A 27,077-nucleotide genomic window follows, 5' to 3' on the forward strand; every position below is an offset into this window, starting at 1 on the left:
AAATAAAACTGCATATTGTCCCATGTCATGATGTGCATGAGTCCAGGCAAGTCATGGATAAACTTTATCAGTTTAAAATAGCATCTAATTTATCAAAATAATAGTATTGCTTTCTGAATCTTAAATAATTAGTAATCATCTTTGAATAATAGTGTGATTAAAAAATAACTTTTTGAAATAATATCATAAAACTTGCAAATACCCAATTATTTAAACGATCACACAAAATAAACACAACTGTACTTACCGATATTATTCTGCAAAACTGTGTACATTGGTTGCTAAGTCTCTGCGCATGTCCATGGGAGATAATCGTTTTTCTTTTTACGACTATATGTGATATTGTTATAGTCTCCAAAAAAGGTTGGTAATTAACAACTGGTGGTTTTCGTTTTATATAAAAAGTTAAACCATCCAAATTTTGGCACATTTCTGATTAAAAAAAGGCTCAAATAAAACATTCTCAAATGTGATTCTCCTTAAAGGCGATAATTATTGCTTTAATGGCTCATTGTTTTATGAAGATGTTACTAGCGTGTCCATATAAGATGGCATTGCATTAAGTTTTCGACGTAATAGACTATAAATGTTGCTCATCCTTTTGATAGTCAAATCCCATCATACTTAATTTTAAGATATTGCCATTTTACAGAAGCCTGTTATTATCGTCTTGTATCTTTACTCCCGGTCTTGTTAATAGATTAACGGACGGAATGGAGGTTCTAAGTTCGACAACGAGATCTTACTAAAATACCTATTCAGATGGTCATAGTGAACTGCAGAACATAATTGTTTTATGTGTAGACAAATAAGCAGTTCTAGTAAAGCAACAGCCTATCCTGTCCAGATCTTTTCTCACTTTGTACATGTCTTACATACGTTGTTTCTCCTCTACGACTCTCAGCCACCCAACGATACTTCATACAATGAAATCAGCCCAGTGAGTTGGCCTATAATTTTGTTACTTGAACCAATGCCCGGGCAGCGTTTTACTAACATTGCGTAAGTTTTTCGTAAGTTTTTTTTCGTAACTTTACGCTTACTTTTAAACTTACGTAAATCGTAAGTGTGTTTCACAAAACATTCGTAAGTTTTTTCTTAAACTTACTTTAAAATAGTGTGTAACTCTTCAAAGGAGGTTTAAGAATAAGTCAATAACGAAGCGTTCTGGTAATATTTTATGGCCGCAAAACATTTTTAAAACAAGAGGGCCATGATGGCCCAAAGTCGCTCACCTGTATATAGGCCCCCCGGAGCGGGGCCAGTTTAAACCCCAGGGCTTTTATTTGAACAAACTTGGTTGACACCCATTAGAAGATGTCTCAATGCTAAACATCTAAGGTCTAGCTTAATTGGGTTTTTCTAAAAGAAGATTTATATATATATATATATATATATATATATATATATATATATATATATATATAATATAATATATATATATATATAATATATATATTATATATATATATATATATACACATATCTATGGTAGACATCCATTAGAACCTTGTTTCATGCTAAATATCTCTTAGCTCTAGCTCTTTGGGTTCTTTTTCAAAGAATTTTTTTAAGTTTTTTACTAATATGCATATAGGGAAAATCAATGACCCCCTGGGGCGGGGCCAATTTCGACCCCAGGGCTTTTATTTGAAACAAACTTCGGTAGACACCCATTAGAAGATGTTTCATGCTAAAATATCTTAGCTCTAGCTCTTTGGGTTCTTAAAAGAAGATTTTTTAAGTTTTTACTATATACATATAGGGAAAATCAATGACCCCCAGGGCGGGGCCGATTTTAATTCTAGGGAACAAAATTTGAACAACTTTGGTTTTTTGGATCTATAGATGATACCATAGACCAAATATCAAAGCTCTAGGGCCATTTACTTTCAGACCATAAAGATTTTTCAAGTTTCACTATATGTATATAATGAAAATCAAATGACCCCCGAGGGCGGGGCCAATTTTGACCCGAGGGCCATTATTTGAACAATCTTGGTAGAGGTCTACCACACAATGTTTCATGCCAAATATCTTACCTGTAGCCGTTGCCAATTCAGAGAAGAAGATTTTTTATGTTTTACTATAATAACATATTAGAAACCTATGACCCCCCGGGGCGGGGCCAATTTTGACACTAGGGACAAAATTTGTACAACTTTGGTATTGGACCTTCAGATGATACCATAGACCAAATATCAAAAGCTCTAGGCCATTTACTTTCAGACCAGAAGATTTTTCAAGTTTTCACTATATGTATGTAATGAAAATCAATGACCCCCCGGGGCGGGACCAATTTTGACCCTAGGGCCATTATTTCAACAATCTTGATAGAGGTCTACTACACAATGTTTCATGCCAAATATCTAATCTGTAGCCTTTGCCAAATCAGAGAAGAAGATTTTTTTTAGATTTTACTATATACATATTAGGAAAAACCTATGACCCCCGGGGCGGGGCCAATTTTGACACTAGGGACAAAATTTGAACAACTTTGGTAGAGGACCCATAGATGATACCATATTCCAAAAATCAAAGCTCTAGGCCATTTACTTTCAGACCAGAAGATTTTTCAAGTTTTCACTATATGTATGTAATGAAAATCAATGACCCCCCAGGGCGGGGCCAATTTTGACCCTAGGGCCATTATTTGAACAATCTTGATAGAGGTCTACTACACAATGTTTCATGCCAAATATCTAATCTGTAGCCTTTGCCAAATCAGGGAAGAAGATTTTTTTAGATTTACCCATAGACATATAAGGAAAAACCTATGACCCCCCGGGGCGGGGCCAATTTTGACACTAGGGACAAAATTTGAACAACTTTGGTAGAGGACCCATAGATGATACCATATACCAAAAATCAAAGCTCTTGCCCATGTACTTTCAGACAAGAATATTTTTTAATTTTGTGTTTTTTGAAATCCTTTTCTGGCCCTGTGACCTACATATGCAACAGACCGGAACCATTTGAACAACTTTGAAAGGGGACCACCCAAGGATCATTTCTGTAAAGTTTGGTTGATGTGCAGTCATTGGTTTCAGAGGAGATGTTGTTTATGTGAAAAGTTGACGACGCACGACGACGGACGACGGACACAGGGCGATCACAATAGCTCACCCTGAGCATTGCTCAGGTGAGCTAAAAAGGCTAAATTGATATTTCGTAGAATAATGCTGGGCAATTGCATATTGTGCCAACTGTCTTCCATTACAAAGGGGATTCTCTCGATTTTAAATAAATGCATTTATAGAGTAGAAAGGAAAACCCTTTATGATTCATCATGGAAGATATTTAAAGTTTTTTGTTTTGTTTTGAGAAATGAAAAAAAAACCTGTAATGTCCGTAAGTGAAAATGTGGATTTTTTAATATGAAATATTTAGATTATTCACGTAACCCACACTTTTTAGAATATTTTTTTCTATTTATTTATTTTTATTTTATTTATCTAGTTACACTAAAACTAGCGAAAAACATGCGTAAAAAGACGACACAAAAACGCCACATGCAAACAAAAGATATTAACGATTTTATTGTCATCATTGCAGTTTTTTTTTTAAGTAATGATATCTGAATATTTGCCATAAAAATATTTAAGTGAAACAGATAATTTTATGTACATTTGGAAATGAACATATAAAGTTCATCATATTTTTGTGATACTCTCCTATTCCGTCTTCATTTACTTGATACAGTATAAAACAAATGAAATTAACTGAGTTTCAGTTAATATTATAATTATGTCATTTATAAAATTCTCAATAAATCAGCATCAAAAGCTCGTGAAAGTAAAATAATATAAAAGACTTAATAACTGATTTATAATCAATCACGACTAAGCGCGGTCTGTGATTCCATTATATTTTTGGAGAATAAGATAGTAATCAAACGACTTTCGTCTTTAAGCTGATAGGACGTCTTCCATATTCGTATATATTTTTTACTAAATTTAATTTTTAATAAGTCCGTAAAGCCACATTATCCTTTCCTTACTTAGACTTTACTTTTCTAGAGCCGCTTTCACCATTTAAATATCTTTCCAATCACATCCGTCAGTAGTATAGGGGTCTCTTTGGCCCCAAGACTGCGCATGCGCGGCGGCCATTTTGTTTTCTATAAATAGTAACTCATTTGCATAGAAGAAATGACTTTACTTCACATGCACGGCGGCCGTGTTGAATAACAGACGCGCGGCGGCCATTTTGGATTCTTTTTTAAGAATGACATCATCACGTTATAAATAGAAATACTATCTCCCGGAAGTATACGGAGCTGACTTGTATACACGATCTTAGGGCTTGAATCGCGGACATTGAAGGTCAGGTCCTCGGCCCTAGACGGGGAGATAATCACCATTATTATAACTACAGATAACCTTTGTATAAATACGTGCTTAACTACACATATTAATTAATAATATCATTGTTCGAATAAAGTAGAATCTCTTTAAAAAAATGCAAACTGCTTGATTACATTTTTAATTAGTAATAGAAACTGACTCAATATTAATATCTTATTTTTAATGTGTTTTTCTATAAACATTCCAAATAAAAGAAAATACATTAGTAATAAGATATAATTGAAAATCGACTGACTAATTGACTCTCTATAATACTATAAATAAGAATATTAATTTATTACTTTAAATTTGTTTCTTTATAAAATTCTTAACATATAACAAAATGTATGAAATTTATTTTCAATTTAATTCGATATTATGACTCTGTCAAATAATATTTCTATATAAAATAATAATAAGGACATTTACTGTAAAATAATTTAATAAATATCTGCGTAAAAACTGACTAAATATTAATATATTATTTTTAATGTGTTTTCCTATAAACATTCCAAATAAAAGAAAATACGTTATTAATAAGATATACAATTGAAAACCGACTGACTAATTGACTCTCTATAATACTATAAATAAGACAATTAATTTATTACTTTAAATTTGTTTCTTTATAAAAATTTTAACATATAACAAAATATATGAAATTTATTTTCAATTTAATTCGATATTATGACTCTTTCAAATAATGTTTCTATATAAAATAATAATAAGGACATTTACTGTAAAATAATTTAATAAATATCTGCGTAAAATACATACATACGATGTCGACTCCTCGGCGGTCCGAATCCAAATGACACAAATCATCAGTGTATTATTTCTAAATGCTCTGATCACGAGTGTAAAGTCGCCACAATGTATGGCGTGTGTTTATTTAGGGACGGAAACACTAACAATGGCCTATTGAAATGTTAAAGTTAATCCCTTTAAAGTAGCCACTTGGTCGAGCGTTTATTTATTTAAGAGCGGATGCATTAACAATGGTCCATTCAACTGCCAAAGTTGATCCCCTTAAAGTCGCCACTTGGTCTGGCGTCTATTTATTTAAGGACGGAAACACTAACAATGGTCTATTGAAAAGTGAAAGTTAATCCCCTTAAAGTTGTCACTATGTTTAGCTTCTATTTACATAAGAGCGAATTATCCAATCAGAATAGAAAACGCAAAATGACCACCAATGAAAAGACAGCCTCGTTTTGAATAACTTTTATTTTTTTAACCAATCAGAGAGTTATGTCAAGAGAAGGTAAACCTAAAATATTTCAGGTATCATTCCTTAAAATGAGGTTTACAGTATCTTACCATACTTTTGAGAAACATTTATACTATTCGAATTACTTTAAAAATGCCTCAGTGTTTCTTAGTGAAAATGTTATGTTATCATGTATTAAAGCATGTCTTGAGAAACCGGACAAAATGTATGATTCTGACCAAAGAGTTTACTTTGAAAAATATTTTGCTAGACATGTAGGCTACACTTGGAATTGTGAATACAGCTTTAAAGTAAAATTAGTGTGCAAAAAAATGAAGAGAAAATGGCTTGTTGTGACGGCTTATCCGGTATGAAAAACGATCTTTAAGAAAAGGACAAAATACACGTAAGTTTAAAGTTTCTCTTTAGGGTATAACATATAGCAATACAAAACAAAACAGTATTTATATCACATGCACGCACGCACGCACACACACGCACGCACACACGCACCCCCCCCCACACACACACACACGTGTAAATGATGTGTAGTTTATTAGCTTTACTCCTGTCTAATTTAAAGTATGAAAAATGGTAATGAAAAAGTTATAATGATTTTTTCAATAGACTTTCATTTAAAAAAGATATACTTTTGTGTGAAAGTACTGAATAAATTTTATTGACTTTTTCAATAGTGTTTAATTTTAGAAAAATATAGTTATGGAGTAAATGGTAAATAAACTTTACCTCACTTTCTTATGCAATATTCCATTTAAATCACAACAACACCATTGTCAACTTTATTACAAATGTTTGGTCCTATTGCAACCGCACACAAACTATATTGATTACTGTTTAAGACCTGTTGATAGTAAAGTTCATACTGGAAGTCAAAATCACTCATACGTAAAATATATATATATTTTTTTATATTGAAACCATTATAATTCACTTTTGGTCAAAGAAAACAAGGTATGATTTTCTATTCATAGGTTATGAAGTTATGAGCTAAAAATAACTACCAATAAAAACGTTTCTTTAGACAACCAATCAAATGCAAGAAGAAAGTGACCAATCAGGAGAGACTTTTGTTGTATATAAGACAGTGAGACACTAACACTGCTCATTAGAGTTCTGATACTGAGCAATAAACATGGCTAGCTACAGAGTTAAGTTTAGTATCGGTAATCAGAGATATGTACAAGTTAATGAATGGAAAGGCCAGCTGAGAGTCGATATTAGAGAATGGGAGGGTGATAAACCAACAAAAAAGGGCATCAGCTTAACGTTAATGCGATGGAAAAACTTGGTAGATCAGTTAGAATATGTTGACAGGGCTTTACAAAACAAGCAAAGCTATAGAACCCACGTTGGAGGAAATGTTTACTGTAACATCACCGACAACAGCGTATGTGTAGACATTAGACAGTACTGGAAGCCAGAACAGGAAATAGTACCAACTAAAAAGGGTATATGTTTAAGACCCAAAGAATATTCCTGTTTAAAGGAACTGGTTGCAGAAATAGGACGAGTGTTACCTGAATTGGATGCAGTAGTACCCTGTTATTTACAAAGTGATCACATGAACCAGATTGGAGCTTTACAATGTTCAGAGTGTAACCCCAATGATTGTCAAAACTGGTAAAATAAACTATAAATAGCAATGACAAAAGTACTATAAATAGATCGACAACCTCTTTCTAAAAATAACATCCAATCAGCAATTAAACCGTGTGTATATAAATGAATATCCCACGAAGCTTTGGCATACACAAAATGAACGTCACTGACAACACACCCCTCAACAAAAATATGGAATATTACGAAAATAGACTGAAGACGTTTGAAACCTATCCAAAACAAATGTTACCAGATAAATACCAGTTAGCAAGTGCAGGATTGTATTACAGCGGCAAAGCTGACGTGTGTGCGTGTTTTCGATGTCACGTGAAATTGAGTGCTTGGGAAAGGTCGGACTGTGCATTGAGAGAACATTACAAGTGGTCTCCAAACTGCGAATATATAAGAATAGTAGGCGCTCCTCAACAAAAACCGACCCCAATAGGCGGATTTGGCGCGTTTGTATCAACAACTAGACCAACACCTTGCGGCTTTGGAGGATTCAGTTCAACTACAATTGCAGCAAATTTGTTTGTCAATAATAAGGCTATCACGACCCATCAAACGCATTGAATATGTTAACACTTGTCTGTATGGTTTGGATATGGCTGAGACACTATCAAGTGAGACGAGAATATCGCGAAGCTACAGAACATTTACTTGACATTTTGGAACGTTATATAGAAGACACCAGAACACATACTTTATACTCTACTGTATTGTAATATGTTGTGGATACATTTGCTATAATTTTGTAAGAATGTGTATTTGTATTTGTTGTCAATAAACATGTCTAACTGGAAACAATATTTGTCTTCTTTGTATTTTGACACATCCAACCCAGCAAGCTATTCAGGTGTAGAAAAATTGTACCAATATATCAAGTCTGATGGAAAATTTAAAATCGGGAGGCATAAAATCCGAAAATGGCTTCAAAGTCAGCAGGCTTATTCTCTGACTAGAGGAGCCAGAAGAAAGTTTCCTCGATCACGTGTGATTGTAGAAGGGATAGACAGCCAATGGGATATGGACTTGATGGATATGGTTGACTTGGCCAAACAAAATGACGGTTATAAATACGTTTTAGTGGCAATAGATATTTTTTCTCGCTTTGGCTATTGTGAACCTATCAAAACCAAGAAAGGGGGCGATGTTGTTAATGCATTAGAGCGAATTTTATCCGGTCCTAGAAAACCAAATACGGTGAGAACAGACAGAGGCATGGAGTTTAGAAGCAAAAAAGTCAATAAATATCTTCAGCACATGAACATTCATCATTTCTACGCTTTAAATACGGAGACAAAAGCGAACTTTGCGGAGATAGGTATCAAAACACTAAAGCATAAACTGTTTAGATATATGATAAAAAACAGAACCCAACGTTACGTTGACGTGCTTAGGAATATTGTACTTTCATATAACTCAACTATACATAGAAGTCTTGGTGATAAACCGATAAACATTACTAAGGAGTCAGAAGGAGAAAGCAGACTTCAGCAGTACTTACTTAGGACCAAAGGCAGGCCAACCAAACACAAAATTAGACACTACAGGTTCAAAGTAGGTCAGACAGTACGAGTATCGCACGTGAAAAGCGTGTTTGACAGAGAGTACTCTCAGAAGTGGACTGGGGAAATATTCAAAATCAAAAGCCGTTTCAAACGAGACAATGTATGCGTATATACCTTAATTGACTGGGCAAATGAAGAGAAAATTGATGGCACGTTTTACGAACAAGAATTACAGGCAGTCAGTGTGGACGAAAATACAGAATACCACGTTGAAAAAATATTAAAGAAAAGGACGCGAAACAAACGAAAGGAAGTACTAGTACGTTGGTTGCATTGGCCTAAGAAATTTGATAGCTGGATTTCAGAAAAGGACCTGACACACTACTCTTAAGTCACGTGATCATTTTTGTATATAAAACAGATATACCCCCAGAGAAATTGTCATTAATGATATTGAGATTCGAGACTTCACATGATGATAATTACCAACGTTGTGTGCAGCGCTAACTTAAGCTGTTCCATTGACTTGAGGCATTTATGCCATTGTATAGCTAACGCCCGTTATGATCCAAAAAGATTTCCCGGATTGATTTGGCAACACAAAACCATTGGCGGAAATTGTTTAGTTTTCTCCAATGGTGTAATTAATTGCAACGGAAAGGCACCCAGTATTACAGAGGGGCGTCAGAGACTACGTCAGTATGCAAGACGTATACAGCGTCTTGGATTTACAGTACGGCTGAAAGAGATCAAATTGATAACAATATCTGCTAGTCACACCTTAAGTACCGCGTTAAATTTGCAGTTGTTGGCGAAAGAAAGACAGGTTGTGTATGAACCCGAATTATTTCCCTCTCTAAATTTTAAAAGAGAAGGAGTCCATTTTTGTTGTTTTCATAGCGGCAAAGTGGTAATCACTGGTGTTATAAACTTGTCACAAATAGATGACGTAGTCTACCCTGTACTCATTGAACTGGAACTCTACACACGTAAGAAAGAGTGAGCGCCAAGAGAAATTAACCATGAACCAGTCTCAAGTGTACCGTAAACTTAACTTTCTTCTCCAGTTAAAAGATGTCACTGTAGCTGTCAGAAAGAATATGATCACTAATATGACAGGGGGTCAAATGAAGGCTATAGCGCAAGTGGCCAAAAGATTGGTAAATGGAACCATTAATCCCCCGAGAAGAGATGTTCAATTACTTGAAAGAAGACGAAATTTGCTACGATCCCTAGCTTCTGAAAATGTGTCACTAACTAGAAAGAAATCGCTGTTAAGACGTCATTACTCGTTTGTACCCGTATTGTTAAGACCATCGTATCTCTTTGACACTATTATGGACGAAATACGAACAACTAGAGAAGCGTAAGAAGACAGTGGTCATATGTATGTGTGAAGGCAAACAAACATGTCAGACTTTTACCTTTATCTCAGTAGTAGAGATTCGCAGGACATACGTAAGAACAATAACCCCGCAGACTTTTATATTCAGTTTCCCAAATCGTACACCATTGATGGACATTGGATTTGCGCTATTACAGAAATTACTCTTACCTGTGACTTTACGCCTAAAAGTAAAAGACTGTATTTATGCTGCAACCTAATACAACAAACTTACGTAAGAAACACGGAAGTACCCGTACTTAGAAATATTGAAGTCGGTTCAAGATACAAGAAACTTCAGTTTTTGGAATATAGCCACCCAGTATACGCACCAGTGACTGTGAATCATTTTAACTCCTTACATTTGTATTTGAGAGACGAAGATTTAAACATAGTTGAGTTCAATTCCAACGATCTTCATTGTGTATTACATTTCAAAAAAGTATGGGCTCCATAGAAGTTTACGATCACAAACAACAAAAATGGGTACCCTATATACCCGACCCTGAGAAATGGTATCAACATTTTAAGGACTTGAGGGACGGGTACGTTAAAGCCGATCATAAAGGCCGATACATCGTAGGTAGCGGAAATCAGATCAGAAAAATGGCTGAAATGAAACAATCACCTCCAGTAAAACTGGTTTCACCCGTAGCACAAGCAATAGAAATAGCAAAGTCAGAGGTCAATCGTAAGAAGGTTGAGGAGGGCAAACAGCGTAAGAAGGGGCCCCAAAAGCGTAAGAAGGCACCGACACCCGCCTACAAATCATCTAAACGAAAGAGACCAAATCCAGAATTTCAATTCTAAACATGGAAGATTTTCATCAGGAAGAACTGTCTTTGTTTGTTACACCCCCTGCAGACACGTCATTACAATCGAGAGAATGGATAACATACCGTCCAGTAAATCAAGTAACAAACGCATCCGCCCTCGAATTTAATATACCGGGTCATACATCGGCGTACTTGGATCTAAAAAGAAGCGTGCTCAACTTAAAGTTACAAATAGTCCACGGGGACGGTAGTGCAGTAGACGCGGGCGAAGTAGTTGGACCCATCAATTTACCATTACACACCATATTCGGTCAAATCGATGTATCTCTTCAACAAACGCCTTTATCTCACACGGGAATCAATTATCCCTACAAAGCGTACATTGACACGATATTACAGTCCAATGAAAATACGCAAATTAACCTACTGACCAGTCAGCTCTTCTATAAAGATACGGGAGACGTTGGTACCATTGATGGTAAAACGGGAAGTAATGGTGGACTATTTTTCAGATACAACCTTACTAAAGGTAGCAAAATTGTAGAAATGGAAGGACCATTACACATTGATTTGTTTCAACAGTCGAAGCTACTGATTAACGGAGTCTCTGTAGGTATAAAACTCCATCCTACCAGAGACCCATTTAGACTAATAACAGACACCGTCAATCCCGATTATCGAGTGAAAATAGTTGACGCTTATTTTAAACTATGTATTCAGCGGCTAGCTAGTAGCGTACTTATAGCGCACGAAAAACTTATTCAAGACACACCAGCCGTATACCCTTACTTACGCACAGAGATCAAAACGACAGCTATTGCTACGGGTCAATTCAGTTACAGCGCGGACGATATCTTTCAAGGATTAGTGCCCAGTAAACTAATTATAGGGCTTGTCCCGAGTGCCGCGTTTAATGGCGATTATACCCAAAATCCGTTCAACTTTAAACATTACAACTGTAGTTTTGTAGGACTTTATGTAGATGGACAGTCTTTACCTTCCCAACCGATGCAACCTAATTATGCCGCGGATCAGTATGTAGAGTGTTACAGAACATTAGCTCTCTACAGAAGCGATGTGAACATCTCCAGACAAGATTATAAGAAGGGGTACTGCCTGTATGCCCTAGATATTGACCCCTACTATTCATTTAACACGAAAAGGAAGGGTCATTGTCGTCTAGAACTCAAGTTTGCAGAGGCTTTACCTGAGAGTGTCACACTGATTATGTATGCCACCTTCCCAGAAGTACTCAATATTGACAAAGCAAGGGCCGTCTACGTGAAATGAATAATTTAGAACTGGAACGTTTACTTGAAGGATACCCAGTCCAGGTATGCGCTGCTAATCAAATACGTAAACAAAGAGGAAAATTCGTAATTGCCAATACAGACACGAGTAATGGACCAGGGAAACATTGGGTTACCTTTTATTTTCCAAGACAAGGACCGTACGAGTTTTTTGATTCTCTCGGAAAAATACCAAGTGACTACAATGTGGGCTTTGAAACTGTATTGACGAACAAGTTTTGGATGGTGTGTGATCCTATTCAGGACACTAATTCAGATACCTGTGGACTGTATTGTGTATATTATATCATAAACAGATGTACAGGAAGGACTATAAAAGACATTGTCAAACCTTTTAATGTGTATAATAGACAATGGAATGATATATATGTTAGAAATATTGTAAATAAAAACAAACACTGAAATGTATTTATATGTATTTTATTTTGTATGTATCAATAAATATAAAAAGAGAAGAACATTGTCTTTGTTGTTTCTTTAATAAATCCAGTTTATAGTTTTGTCAATTGTTTTAAGAGTCCTTTTGGGTTTCTTCACACTTTTTGTTTTCTTCTCACGTTCCCCAGGTGGCGGAAAAGACACTTTAGGTGGGATAGTCTGGTCATCTTTTACTTCTCCAAACCCTTTGTAACTAGGCTGCAGTATGCGCTGGTACTTTTCGTAAGGAACCAGAATGAACTTTTCCATTATTGTAGTACAGGTTCCAAATACGCTAAGGCAATTTTCACCAAAATATATATTGTTCTCAGGTTGCCTGGAATAGCTTCTTTTTTCTTTTGAAATCCAATTTTTTTGTTTCCCAGCAAGTAGATAAAACGTCTATGTCGTTTAAAAAGTGATTTTTCAGTTGACGTCAATTTTATCGTGAATCGCAGAATGTTGTAGGCGATTTGAGCTAGCACTTTCAGCTGTTTTTTCGTGACTGTTCTTAACAATGCTTTCCTTTGGGTCACTGTAGTGTCCACTAGTAAATTCAAAAAATGGCGTTGCTGTTTGATGAGTTCGACCATAATTACTCTTACAAGTTTCGTACTGCTTCTTACGTTAATTTGTAGACTATAGGGTCCTCCCTCGGAAAAATTTGAGTTCGTAATCGATATTTATCCTCAGCATGTGGGCTCATGTCTACCAAAAAGTAGCCGTGTTTTGTGCTTAGGGCGTCTTTATAGGCTTTTACAAATCCTTTACTTTTACCGGGATACAACTGCCGTCCCAATATTCCCACCTGAGAGACATCTCTTAAATTTTTCATCAACACCATATACCATGTATTTAAGGCAATTGTTCTGGCATGTTTACCTCCTGGATACAAGTTTTGCGTGATAAGTATGACAGACACTCTTCTGTGATGACATCCTTGCGTGAAAAGAAGCTCCATATCTTTGTTTTTCATAACTTCGTGCATAAGATCGTCAACGATAATCAGTTTATGTCTCTTGTCTTGGGTAAAATGATCCAGTTCCTCCACTGTTGGAAGCCCTTGTTTACTATAAAAGTTTGGAATGGATCTTTCCATCTCATCAAATAAATCCTGATGAATTCCATAAGAATATAAGATGTGTGTTGGTGGGTCTGTAGAATACATATCCTTCACGTTTTGCAAAAATTTGTACACCCATTGCGTTTTTCCGCTTCCTGTTTGACCACTTATACATATACTGGAGCATGGTTCGAACGGTAGGGATGACTTCATTATTTCTTTAGCTTTGGACTGGGTAAGGCGTATCCAATACAGCTACTTAATAGACTGATCCACAATTCGCTAGCACCGTTTTGAAGAGATAAGTTAATGATAGAGGTAATGATAATAATGTAGACAATGATCATTTGGCAAAAATAGACAATTTCAGCCTGGGGTACTCGTGCTCCTAATAAATGCCAACGGTCACTAGTGGACCTGCTTTCGTCTTCGTTAGAGTGTGGAAAACGTATAAAAGTTTCCCTCTCTGGTGTGTGAGTGTCTGTAGGATTCATATTCTTACGTTTTATATCGAAAATAAAATACAAAGACATTATATTCTTACATACTTTTATTCAATTATATACATTTTTCAAACCACACGTGACAAAAACAGAAATGGTAATGACAAAAATTGAAAAACAAAAACATAAATAGAAACGCTAGTGACAAAAACTGAAACGCTAGTGACAAAAACTGAAACGCTAGTGACAAAAACTGAAACGCTAGTGACAAAAACTGAAACGCACCCTATGGAAATTTACATGTAAACGTGCAAAAACTGAAACGCTAGTGACAAAAACTGAAACGCTAGTGACAAAAACTTAAACGCTAGTGACAAAAACTGCAACATACTTGACAAAAATAGAAATGCTAATTACAAATGCAACATCTTTTACATTTATTTTATCTAATATCCGTATGGTACAGTATCAAATTGTTCAATTCTTCTACGTTTGGTATACACCATCTGGTAACTTTTCTTTTCTTCTCTATTATACAATTTTCTTTTTCTTTTATCTCTACAAATTTTACTAGGGTTGGTTACAATTATACTTTTATCACTTTCTCCATCTGTAACTATTTCTTTCACACTTTCAAAGTTGATAAGTTGGCTATTTTTATAATTTAATGTAAAACCCCTAACTTTACAAGTTTCGTTGTTTTTATTAGTTCTATAAGCATAATTTTTAGGACCACCCGACACAAATTCTACAATATGCTCCCCTCCACTCAGCTCATCCGTGAGTTCACCCAAGTAATCTCCTAATGGCGGATCATACTGTCCAGGGCGACTCACATAAATGACGCTGTCCGTATCGTAATACAACACTCGTCTATCGAGCTTTTCGAGCACACTGTAGAGTTTGAGTCTTGCCCAGCATGTAGTAAATGTAGCTAAGTATATGTTCGTTTTATTATCTTCGGGTTGGCAGTCTTGTTTATATTGCCATTCTATTTGAATCATATCATTCGTCAGTATGTGAAAATTCAGAGGTTCTTTCGTCGGATCGGCAAACAACTGAAAGAACAGGTTGGCCTGTAGTTCGTGAAAGAACTCTGTCTGGCGCATATTGAGTCTCTGACCAAACTTGCCCCAAAAACTATTGAGACATAATTTAGCCAGAGCTCTCAAACCCGGGTTCTTCGAGATGTTTGCCCGATCCAATGAAACTCCCTCTTTCTGTAAGTATTGAGACACATAATTTGTCATGTCTTGCTCATTGTGTATCCAGTCAGGAGAACCGCTTGCCTCTTGCTTAAACTTTAAAAATGTGTTTATGTAATTGGCAAACAGTCCCCCTGATCTGGTTTTTGGGTCATATTGTGTGGATTCCTCCCAGTGGTATACTTCGTAAATCTTTTTAATTCGATATCCTAATTTAACGGCCGTTTGAATCTCCGGAGTACACCACGTACCAGTCAACTCTCTTTCTTGTTCTGAACATGCGCATGGGTTTTGATTTTCAGTATCGGCGCAGGCCCTACATAGAGGAAATTTCAACTTGTTATTTGAGCGATACGGTAGCACGGGATGGTATAATCCTCTAGGTGGTAGTATTTTAACCTTAGCTATACCGAAATAGCTCTTGATATCTTTAAAATCTTTGGTTATGATGGTGGGGTGACCTACGGGATATTGACAATACTTATTTACCCATGGATACAAGCTCGTGAAATCCACGTACTTGATATTTTCATGTTCGTCTGTTTTGTAATAAAGTTGACTGGCATTGGTGCGACCCCCGAAGAAACTTTCCCTCGGGTCTAACCTATCAATTATATCTAAGCTTTCTACGAATTGTTTCAGTTCAGTATTTTGAATCTTTTGTTTTTTGAATTCGTGGTCCCAAATGCAAACGTATTTCATGCCTAACTGTTGAATGTAAGCTTTCTTTTTCATTGTTAACGCATACAATTCATCTAATGATTGGTTGGTGAGTGGGTGGCGCGTTTCTTCTCGGTTATCTGTGAAACAATCAAGGCAACCATGAAAAATACAACCATGGTACTCATAGGCCGTGTTTGTTTCTTCACAGTAACCGTCTAATTTGTAACGTGTTCCCGGTAAAGATTTCTCTCCCTTATTTAAAGCATGCTGAATTTTGACGTTTTCTGTACACGCCACCCATTCTAACCATTGTATGGACGCTTCGCTATATTGATCATTATAACCACTAGGAGGAATTTTCGCTATGGGTGTCCTTACAAATTCTGTCTCAGTTACTTTCTTACCCGTGAGTTTGGTTTCGAGGATCCATTCGTTTCCGCGCAACACATAAAGCTTTCCGTCTATTAATTTTGAAGGTATCCAATCATCACTGCCCTCTAATTTTACTTTCCATTCTTCTTCTAAAAATTTTGTTCTAAAGACATTCATGCAAACGGAAGCTATGGTCACGGAATCGAATGGATCCACGGCTCCGACCCACGTTTTTTCTTTCTTTCCTTTTTCGTTCACCTTCTCTATTCTTTCGCCCGTAGCACTCATTAACAACTCTCTAAATTTCAAACACGCTTGTCTTAAAATTTGTACATCACTCCTACAATAATCTAATATTTCTTTTCTAAAGTCAAACACGTCGTCCTTTCTCTCACTCAACCACACTAACAATTCAGCTCTCTCTTTCTCACTCATAAAATCATGACCATAACACTGAGCATCTGGGTACGGGCCTACATAATTCTGATTCTCGCTAGTATTAAAGTAATGGGGAAACCAACCTTTCTTTAATTCAGTCAATCCAAAAGCTTTAGGGAGGGCGGACAATTTCATGGGTAAAAAATTCAAACTGTCAATCACTTTGATATGTAAATCTGACTCTATTGTCATATACATAATTTTGGAGCCACTGTAAATAATCTTGTCCGGTCTCATGGATTGGTCTATTAAGTACTCTAACAGAAAATAACCGTCGTAACCTTTCATATTATGAGCAAATACTTTGAAATATTCGTGCTGGGAGGAAAATAACCATTCGCCAAATTTTTCTGCAGTGTCGGCTCCTTCGAACGTGACTTCTCTGAATCCACATTTACCCGGACACGGTCCTGGGTCTTCATTATCATGTAGCTCAGAGTTGTCACATTCGTCGCACCGTGAACCACATTTTTTACATATTGATTCGGGGGTCAATGGTTTATCGATACATTTTGGACACACAGTATGTGCTACTACAAAATTGGGACGGTGGGTGGCTTTTCCGCACCAAGATGATTTACAATGTTGACATTTAAAGCAAGATTTACATACCTCTTGTGATTGACAGTCTTTACAATCTCGTTTTCTACTCGCTACATATCCATTTTCACACTCTGACACTTTATCTTGACTACATTCAAAATCAAAAAATATAAATTTAGAATTATAATGTTCCTTGGCTGGTGTGGCTCTCAAATAACATAAATGTCCTTCCATTACATATTGTTCGCATGACGTACACAGGTATTCTCCACACTCATGGTCTTCATTCTTCCTTTTATCGGTTCTTAATACTTTATAACAGGTAGGGCATTTCCAATATTTTTGACACTGTGATAGTCCGCTGGGTTTTCCTTTACATTTTCCTTTTCTATGTACTGGTACTGTTTTATGTTGTTTAAAACATTTGTCTGATCTGCAGGTCATGTTACAGTCTGTGCACTTGACTGTGTTGTCTGTTTCTGGGCAGTTGTCCGTCTTACAAACAATACATGAGGTCTCACACTGGTGCCGTTCTCTGTTGTTGTAGTGTTTGAGGCATTGGTCGCAGAAATACATTGCGCTGAAGAAGCCAGTTATGCTGGTAATGGCGTGAAAGTGGTCGTCGTCCACAAGGTACAGGTAAATACATGGACGCTCGTCCTGACTAGGGCTGGTAATAAACTTGTTGCCTAGTCTTGCACTTACCACCATCACGCGCACTCCCAACACTTTTTCAAACGCCTCTATGTCATTTAAACTGGCGGGACGATCTAAAGGTACTCCGGCTAATTGGCTGATGGCTACCGCTAATTGTCTCTGTTCATCTCTTTTCTTTTCTCTGAGCTTCTTGTAGTAACTTTCTGGCACTTTATGGTTTTCTAGTAAAAGTTGTAAATTTGATTTCTTTTGGCGTTTTTCAACAATGTCTTTCCATTCTTCCGGTGTACATCTATTAAGTTTCGCCCAACTCACCCCGATTGCCCTCGCCATACACATTTGGTCATCATTTTCGATGGTCACTATTGAGGTTTTCAACTTTAATGAATTATTTTTTCCTTTTAGTTTTGTAATTCTTCGCCTTGCTCCTCCTTTAGGTAATTCGATGGAGCCTATGGAAATGTAAAAGCTTTCATCAATGGATAAGTTTTTGTTGCTGTTCAGAACCTTTTCAATATTTTCCATCACTTTATCGGAGGTCAACTGGTCCCAGGGCTGAAGAGGAACTATGATGGGGTCGTGTAATCCTTGATGATGAATAACGACACGACCCAAGTCATTTCCCGCTAAATTGCCCCGGGCCTGATCCAGTACGTCTTCAAACATAGTGAAGTCCACCTCTTACATCTTGCACTCTCTGTCCATTATACTGTTCATCAATTTTAATCTCATATGTACGATCCACTGCCGCTTTTTTTGCATACGTCCTTTCTGATTTTTTTCTTATCGTATACTGAAGCTCCCGTAGGGCGTCGGTCCTATAAGAGGGTCCCGCTTGAGGCTCATCCCCACTCCCTACTTGTAGTCCTGGTAACTGAGGGCTCCACTCTCCGTCTTTTACACAAGCAGTTGCCATCTCATCCATTTCTTCGTCAAATAATAGTGCTCTTACTGCACCCTCGATTTCCTCTTGCTCTCTTACATACTCTAGCGCCAAATCTAAATCTTCCAGGTTAACGTCGTCTTGGTTCTGCATTGTGTCGTCTAAACTGTCAAGTAATCTTTCCATTTGTTCATTTACAAAGTCATCATCGTACTGGGGGTTCCTTAACTGAAATAGTCGGAACCGCACCCCGGGAGAATCCTGTATACCCCACGTCGCCGCAAAATTCATCAGCTCATCTGCGTCGGTAAACGTATTCACGATAATATCAAAGTGTTCCATATTACTGGTATGAATTCTAAAGTTAAAATAACGAAGTGGGCTCATGCGCGTTCTTATATACTCTCCACTGAGCGAACGTCGTCTATTTTTAGTAAGAACGTCATCGTTCTCCATTTTAATTGGCTAATTCGCTCTTATGTAAATAGAAGTTTGACGTAGTGGCACTTTAAGGGGATTAACTTTGACATTTCAATAGGCCATTGTTAGTGTATCCGTCCCTAAATAAACACGCGCCAGACATTGCGGCGACTTTAAGGGGATTAACTTTGACAGTTGAATAGGCTATTGTTAAACCATCTGGTCTTAAATAAATAGACGCTCGACTATGTGACTACGATCACGTTTGATTCACTCGTGATCAGATCTAAAAATAACTAAAAAGGTCATAGACCCAAGCATTTAGGAATAATACACTAATGCTTTGTGTCATTTGGTTTCGGGCTGTCGAGGAGTAAAGAAGTAATTCTTTTATTAAATAAAGCAATACCGGTTAAAGTAGTCATAACATAATAGTCACACGATGAACAAGTTACAAAAAAGTGCATTTTCATTTAAACTTTTAAAAGGAAAAGTAAAATTGGTAAGTGTCCATTTAAATAAACTTATCTACATAATGTTTTATTTTAATGTTTATTCATTTAAATTTATAACACAGAGTACAAAAATATAAAGGTGATTTTTTATAAAAAAAAAAACAAAAAAACTAGAAATGTGTCCATAGGACACGGATGCCCCCCAAACGCCACTGTTCTGTCAATCTTATGACTCTAGGTCAAATATTTTTCGGACTACATGTGCCACAAGTTGAAAACTAAAAATCGACAAAGGGCCATAATTCTGTTAAATTTGGTCGCAGCAAAAATTCCTTCCTTTACTACCATCTACACATAAAGGTTGTTAATCCTTGGAAGTTTAAGCAAAATCTGCCATCCGGTTTAAGAGGAGTTGCATTCACAAAATTTCTACATAGTATATAGTGAAAAAATCAACAAAGGGCCATAATTCTGTTAAATTTGGTTGCAGCAAAAATTCCTTCCTTTACTACCATCTACACCTAAAGGTTGTTAATCCTTGGAAGTTTAAGCAAAATCTGCCATCCGGTTTAAGAGGAGTTGCATTCACAAAATTTCTACATAGTATATAGTGAAAAAATCAACAAAGGGCCATAATTCTCTTAAATTTGGTTGCAGCAAAAATTCCTTCCTTTACTACCATCTACACATTAAGGTTGTTCATCTCTGTAAGTTTAAGCAAAATCTGCCATCAGGTTTAAGAGGAGTTGCGTTCACAAAATTTCTACATAGTATCTAGTGAAAAAATCAACAAAGGGCCATAATTCTGTTAAATTTAGTCGCAGCGAAAATTCCTTCCTTTACTACCATCTACACATTAAGGTTGTTCATCCCTGTAAGTTTAAGCAAAATCTGCCATCCGGTTTAAGAGGAGTTGCGTTCACAAGATTTCGGGACGTACGGACGGACGGACTGACAAGTGCAACGCTATATGCTCCCACATTGTGGGGGCATAAAAAAATTCTGAAGAGAAAAAAAATTAGATTTTATTCATAAATGATTTTACTTCCAGCTTGAGATTACAAGCTTATAGCATTTGTCAAGACCTTTCGCTCAATACCAAACACGGTTAGCTTAGGTCCAGTAATGAAGGTGTAAATCAATATTTTACGCATAAGTGATTTCACTTCAGGTTTGTTTATTCCAGCTTGTAGCATTTGTCAAGACCTTTCGTTTGATATGCAACATGCCAATGTTATGTCCAAAAATAAGCAGATATTCGTCATTTTACGCATGAGTGATTTTGTCAGCCATATTCAAACTCTCCTTTCTCAAAAACAGTCAAAGGTAGATCCATATAATAATACATTTTCTGTATCTACTCGCAAAGATCTTTCAAATGGCATATAAATCTAAGGCTTTTATGAACTTTGAAAAAATGGTTAAAAAACCACTAAAGGGCAATTACTCGAGAACGGCTAAAAATCAAAACGAGAACCTAGGGTTTAAATTGAAGCACTTTGATAGATCTATCATTTGATGCGAAAAAATCAAAATGTATATCGTAAAATGTTGCACAAAAGACGAAAAACGCTTTTTCTGTTGTATTTTTGTTCGGTTTTAGTTAACATTAATTATAGTTGTTTTTTTATAATTTTGCACATTCGTGATGATCAGTTTTCAAACATGTTGGCATTCTTTTCGAAAATGAGTTTAAAATTATGCCCCAGTGGTAAACTGACACTTCAATAACTTATTGCTTACCCGCTTTTACTTTAGACGGGTAAACTTTGACAGTTAAATGGAGCATTGTCCGCATTTCCGTCCCTAAATAAACACACGCCAGACATTGTGGCGACTTTAAGGGGATTAACTTTAACTTTTCAATAGGCCATTGTTAGTGTTTCCGTCCCTAAATAAACACACGCCATACATTGTGGCGACTTTACACTCGTGATCAGAGCATTTAGAAATAATACACTGATGATTTGTGTCATTTGGATTAGGACAGCCAAGGAGTCAACATCGTATGTATGTATTTTACGCAGATATTTATTAAATTATTTTACAGTAAATGTCCATATTATTATTTTATATAGAAACATTATTTGACAGAGTCATAATATCGAATTAAATTGAAAATAAATTTCATATATTTTGTTATATGTTAAAAATTTATAAAGAATCAAATTTAAAGTAATAAATTAATTGTCTTGTTTATAGTATTATAGAGAGTCAATTAGTCAGTCAGTTTTCAATTATATCTTATTACTAATGTATTTTCTTTAATTTGGAATGTTTATAGAAAAACACATTAAAAATAATATATTAATATTTAGTCAGTTTTTAATACTAATTAGAAATATAATCAAACCGTTTGCATTTTTTAAGAGACTACTTTATTCGAACAATGATTTTATTAATTGATATGTGTAGTTAAGCACGTATTTATACAAAGGTTATCTGTAGTTATAATAATGGTGATTATCTCCACGTCTAGGGCCGAGGACCTGACCTTCAATGTCCGCGATACAAGCCCTAAGATCGTGTATACAAGTCAGCTCCGTATACTTCCGGGAGATTAAAAATGAATTTCTAAATATAGAACGATGATGTCATTCTAAATAAGGAATCCAATATGGCGCCGCGCATGCGCAGTCTTGGGGCTAAAGAGGCCCCTATACTACTAACTGGTTCCATTCTGGTAGTTCATCATGTATTACTTGAACTTATTATCTTAAACCAAAATTTTACAATTCGGACATATCTGTTTATATACAACCATAGGTGTTCGGCGCGTTGATTGGTCACTACCCCCGGGCCACCCCCCCCCCTCACCCACTCTACAACCCTCCTACCTCTCAAAACCATGTAAACTGGAGTATTTTTCATTTTAAACATGTTTAATATTTGGAACATGCTTTTAATTCAATTACTTTCATCTCCAACAAAAAATATAAAAAAAATGATATAATATATATTTACTAAATATATATTATATCATTTTTTTATTTAGTTACCTATTATTCTTAATAATTTACCATTCAAACCAGCATAATACATCTTAAACCAAAGTGCATTACTGTATATAGAATCAAAACAGCGTTTTAAATCAATAAAAGCACAATACAATCTTTTATTCTGGTTCAAATAGTTTTCAATTATAGAATGCAATATAAAAACAGCTTCTGTAGTCGAACTACCTTTTTTAAAACCAAACTGCGCATCAGAGATAATATTATTTTCATCACTGGGCACCGCGGCAGCGAGTATTTGTGGGTGTGACTAATCAGTGATGTAAAACTGTCTGTTATAAACCCTGAACTATAAATAGCATGCAGTGTTAACCTGCAGAGAGAATGTAAACAAAAACAGCTGATTTTACACAGGAGAGATTAATTAAAGACATTCTCAAGTCATCTTGTCCAGATATTATTTTTGAAGTCAGTTGTTTTTCTTTGTTTTTCACTGGAATGCTGTATGTGTCCTTCATCAAGTCAGACAATTATATCAAAATCCAAAAGATGTGCCATGGGGCATTTCTTTTAGGAACAACCTGCTAAAAATGTTCTTGACAGAAATTTAAAATATTTTTAAACTGTTAATGTATAAAATTTTTATGCATATGCAACATTTAGTTTGATTAACATTTGTGAAATGTAATTTTTGACTACAAGATATTTACAACAAAATATAGTGTAAATGAAATATACCTGGAAGTTACTTTTACTGTTTTCATGAAGTTTAAACCATTCAAATACAAGTTAATTTGAAATTTAAAAAAAATCATAGATTGATGGATTATTGTAAATTTGTTGGATTTGATAAAGCAAGTCAGTAAAAGTTATTGTTTTATTCAGCATTCCAATGTGTCGTCTGCTGAAATTCTCCCTCCCTGAAATATACATCGTCTGCTACCAATCTCTCCCCTAAACACTGCCACGTGCTTCTGTTTACTACTGAAGGTTCATGACCTGTAATGATCACATGGCTCCTCCCAGGGAAATTCAAATTTCAAATTTGACAGCCAGTATTTTTTTCCAGAAATACACTTAACAAAGTTATATTTTGAATAATTTTGGTCAATCTTTATCAAAAATATCTATGCCTACAAACATGCCAAGTGTTGTTTTAATGCATTTGGTAATTAATCTTAAATCTTTGAAAAAGGGTCCCTGAAGTGAAGCATGCATAAAATTAATAAGAAACCTGCCCTAGCGCCATCTGCTGGCTTTTATAGTCCAGTTGGGCCTTTAAGTTATTCTTTGATTTAAAATACTAGTAAACAATTTACCAAGATGACTTAATAAAGTTATTCCTCTGTAATTTTGTACATTTTCTTTATTTCCTTTTTTATGTAATGGTATTATACAACCTCTTGTCCAGATCTCGGGAAAAATGCCAGATTCTAAAATATTGTTAAATAGCTCTGTTATATGTCCAGACAAAATATCACTTGCTTCTATGAAATATTCGTTTAAAAGATTATCTATCCCCGCCGCTTTATTTCGTTTAAGCATAGAAATTGCCTTAAGTACTTCCTGTAAAGTAATTTTCCATCTCATTCAGAAAAAAACAGGGTTAAAATCATTAAAATCATGGACATTGTTAAAATCTTCTGCTCTTTCATTCAAGGAAAAATTTACTTCAGAGAACATAGTTTCAAAATATGTTTTAAAATCCTGCAAAGGTATTTCACAATTATTACTTCCCTGTTGCCTTTTAAAATAGCGCCAAAAATCACGTGGTTTACTCTTTTATAAATTTTCAAAATGTTTAGTTTGTTGCCATTTAAAAGAACGACGTTTTTTCTTAACAACATATTTATACCTAGCTTTACGTTGAACTAATGCATTTTTGTACAATTGTTTTGTTTCCCTACAATCTAAATCAAACCATTAACAGGAATCATCAATTTCAGTTACATCAAATCTTGGAAATGTACAACCATGTTTTTAAAAAAAGAGGATCTGCCACTTCTCTCACAGCACTCGTGAATAAATTCACCGTATTATTTACACTATTCACATCATTTACATTACAGTTCAATAATATATCATTTAAAACAGGCAATTTTGCTATAATTCCAGAACGATATAATTCTTTATCATTATCACTCCATTTAATATACTCGTAATTAAATACTTTTGAACCATTTGCGTTAACCGAGTTACACAAAATGTCGAAATTTAAGGCAGCATGGTCGCTGAATTCATTAAAATTACATACATGAAAATTGTTTATCATTTCAAAATCTTTTTCACACAATAATAAATAATATATCAAGCTAGCACCATTATAATTATAGCATGTAAAAACACCTTCCTAAGCGGCCGTTTTGCTATTCTAAGGGAGGTAGCTTTACACATGTCAATTAATCTATTACCATATGAGTTACTCCCCTTGTCCATTGAAAATCTTGGCAAGGGTGTATCAATACAATAATCATCTGAGTCGATGTCGGGCACAAATTGATCACATAATATATAGTCATGTTTGCATGATGTCCTTGCATTACAATCTCCCGAAACAAACACCGTGCCTTTCGACTTAAAATGTTCTGTATCATTTTGCAAACAGTCGAATAAATCTATATCTATCAAATTTTTCTCCCCATAAATAAACTGCAGCTAGGTAAATGTCAGAAGCATTATTAAAGAAATATTTATCAAATTTTAACCAAATAATTGTGTCATGTATATTTTTTACTATTGAAATACCATTTTTTAACATTATTCCTGAGATACCCAACAATACCACCGCTATTTCTTTTTAGCATTGCGCAGCCATTCTCCTATAATTGAAGCACTTTTTAATAATTCCTGTCTCCACTTTTAAAATCGTAGTAAAATGTACAGACGAGCTTAATCCTTTGTGACAAACATTTGAATAAGTACACTGGGATGTTCTCAGCAGCTTAACTTAAATTTTGTAGCGTGGATGCTCCTCGTTTTTCATTTGTGTTAAACTGAAAAGCTATAGTAACTGCAAACAAGATTGCATTTGAGAAAAATGCTATGCCACCGCATTAATACAACACTAAATAGTAGTGTAGGAACAGATTTTTTTTGTTTCTATACAATTGAAGATTGTCATAATGCATATCTAATTCTTATTATCAGATTAGTGGTTAAATCTACTAATAACTCAATAAAAGATCAGAGTAGGAATATTTCAATGCACTTGAGTCTAGTGAATTTGGTGGTGAAGGTCATATTTCACACAGCCTAAAATTTCATGACTGCATCAAAGGACAACATGTAATACACTTTGTCAAAATCTAGGTCAGCTGATATCAAAGTTCACTTTTAATTTTGACACTAGAGGCAAAATTTGAACAACTTTGGTTGAGTACCTATAAATGATATAATTTAACAAATATTAAAGCTCTAAGCCTTGTACCTTCAGACAATAAGATTTTTTTGATTTTTTTCTATATGTATATATTGAAAATCAATGACCCCGGGGCGGAGGCAATTTTGACCCCAGGGCTATTATTTGAACATTCTTGCTAGAGGTTCACTTCACAATGTTTCATGCAAAGTATCTAACCTTTAGCATTTGTCAATTGCTAGAAGAAATGTTTTTAAAGTTTTTACTATAAGTTTTTACTATGTAAATATGAGGAAAATCAATGACCCCCGGGGCCGGGCCGATTTTGACCCAAGGGCTATAATTTGAACAATCTGTAAGAAGTCTATCAGACAATGCCTTATGCAAAATATCTAAGCTCTAGGCCTTTTGGGTCTTTACAAGAAGGTATTTTAAATTTTTACTATATGTACATATAGTGAAAATCCATGACCCCCGGGGCAGGGCCGATTTTGACCCCAGGGCTATAATTTGAACAATATTGGTAGAGGTCTACCAGACAATGCCTTATGCAAAATATCTAAGCTCTAGGCCTTTTGGGTCTGTACAAAAAGGTATTTTAAGTTTTTACTATATGTACATATAGTGAAAATCAATGACCCTCGGGGCGGGGCCGATTTTGACCCCAGGGCTATAATTTGAACAATCTTGGTAGAGGTCTACCATACAATGCCTTATGCAAAATATCTAAGCTCTAGGCCATTTGGGTCTTTACAAGAAGATTTTCTAAATTTATTCTTATAATTCCTTTTGGTTGCCATGGCAACCAGATTTCTGCATGGAATTAAATTCTTTGAACAACTTTGGAAGCCCTTCACCCAAGGATCAATCCTGCCAAGTTTGGTTGAAATTGGACAAGTGGTTTTTCACAAGAAGATTTTTTAAGTTCACTATATAATCTATATAACACACACACACACAAACAAACAAACACACACACACACACGCACACACAGGTGAATCGCTATATGCCACCGCATCGCAGATGCTGCGGTGGCATAAAAAGCGCT

General features: G+C 35.4%; 2 protein-coding genes across 2 annotated transcripts; one reads left to right on the plus strand and one right to left on the minus strand.

The window, feature by feature from the left end:
• Nucleotides 1-10,883: 10,883 nt before the first annotated feature.
• LOC132736217 (uncharacterized protein F54H12.2-like) lies at nucleotides 10,884-12,137 on the plus strand. The gene has a single exon (XM_060723318.1). It carries the CDS (start codon nucleotides 10,884-10,886, stop codon nucleotides 12,135-12,137), a length of 1,254 nt encoding a protein of 417 aa, XP_060579301.1.
• A 2,389-nt stretch (nucleotides 12,138-14,526) lies between these two features.
• LOC132736218 (uncharacterized) lies at nucleotides 14,527-18,483 on the minus strand. Its single transcript, XM_060723319.1, has one exon. It carries the CDS (start codon nucleotides 18,481-18,483, stop codon nucleotides 14,527-14,529), a length of 3,957 nt encoding a protein of 1,318 aa, XP_060579302.1.
• Between the last annotated feature and the right edge of the window lie 8,594 nt (nucleotides 18,484-27,077).

Source organism: Ruditapes philippinarum, unplaced genomic scaffold (assembly GCF_026571515.1).
Source record: "Ruditapes philippinarum isolate M1 unplaced genomic scaffold, ASM2657151v2 ctg16494_1_1_1_1, whole genome shotgun sequence".
Lineage (NCBI taxonomy): Eukaryota > Metazoa > Mollusca > Bivalvia > Venerida > Veneridae > Ruditapes > Ruditapes philippinarum.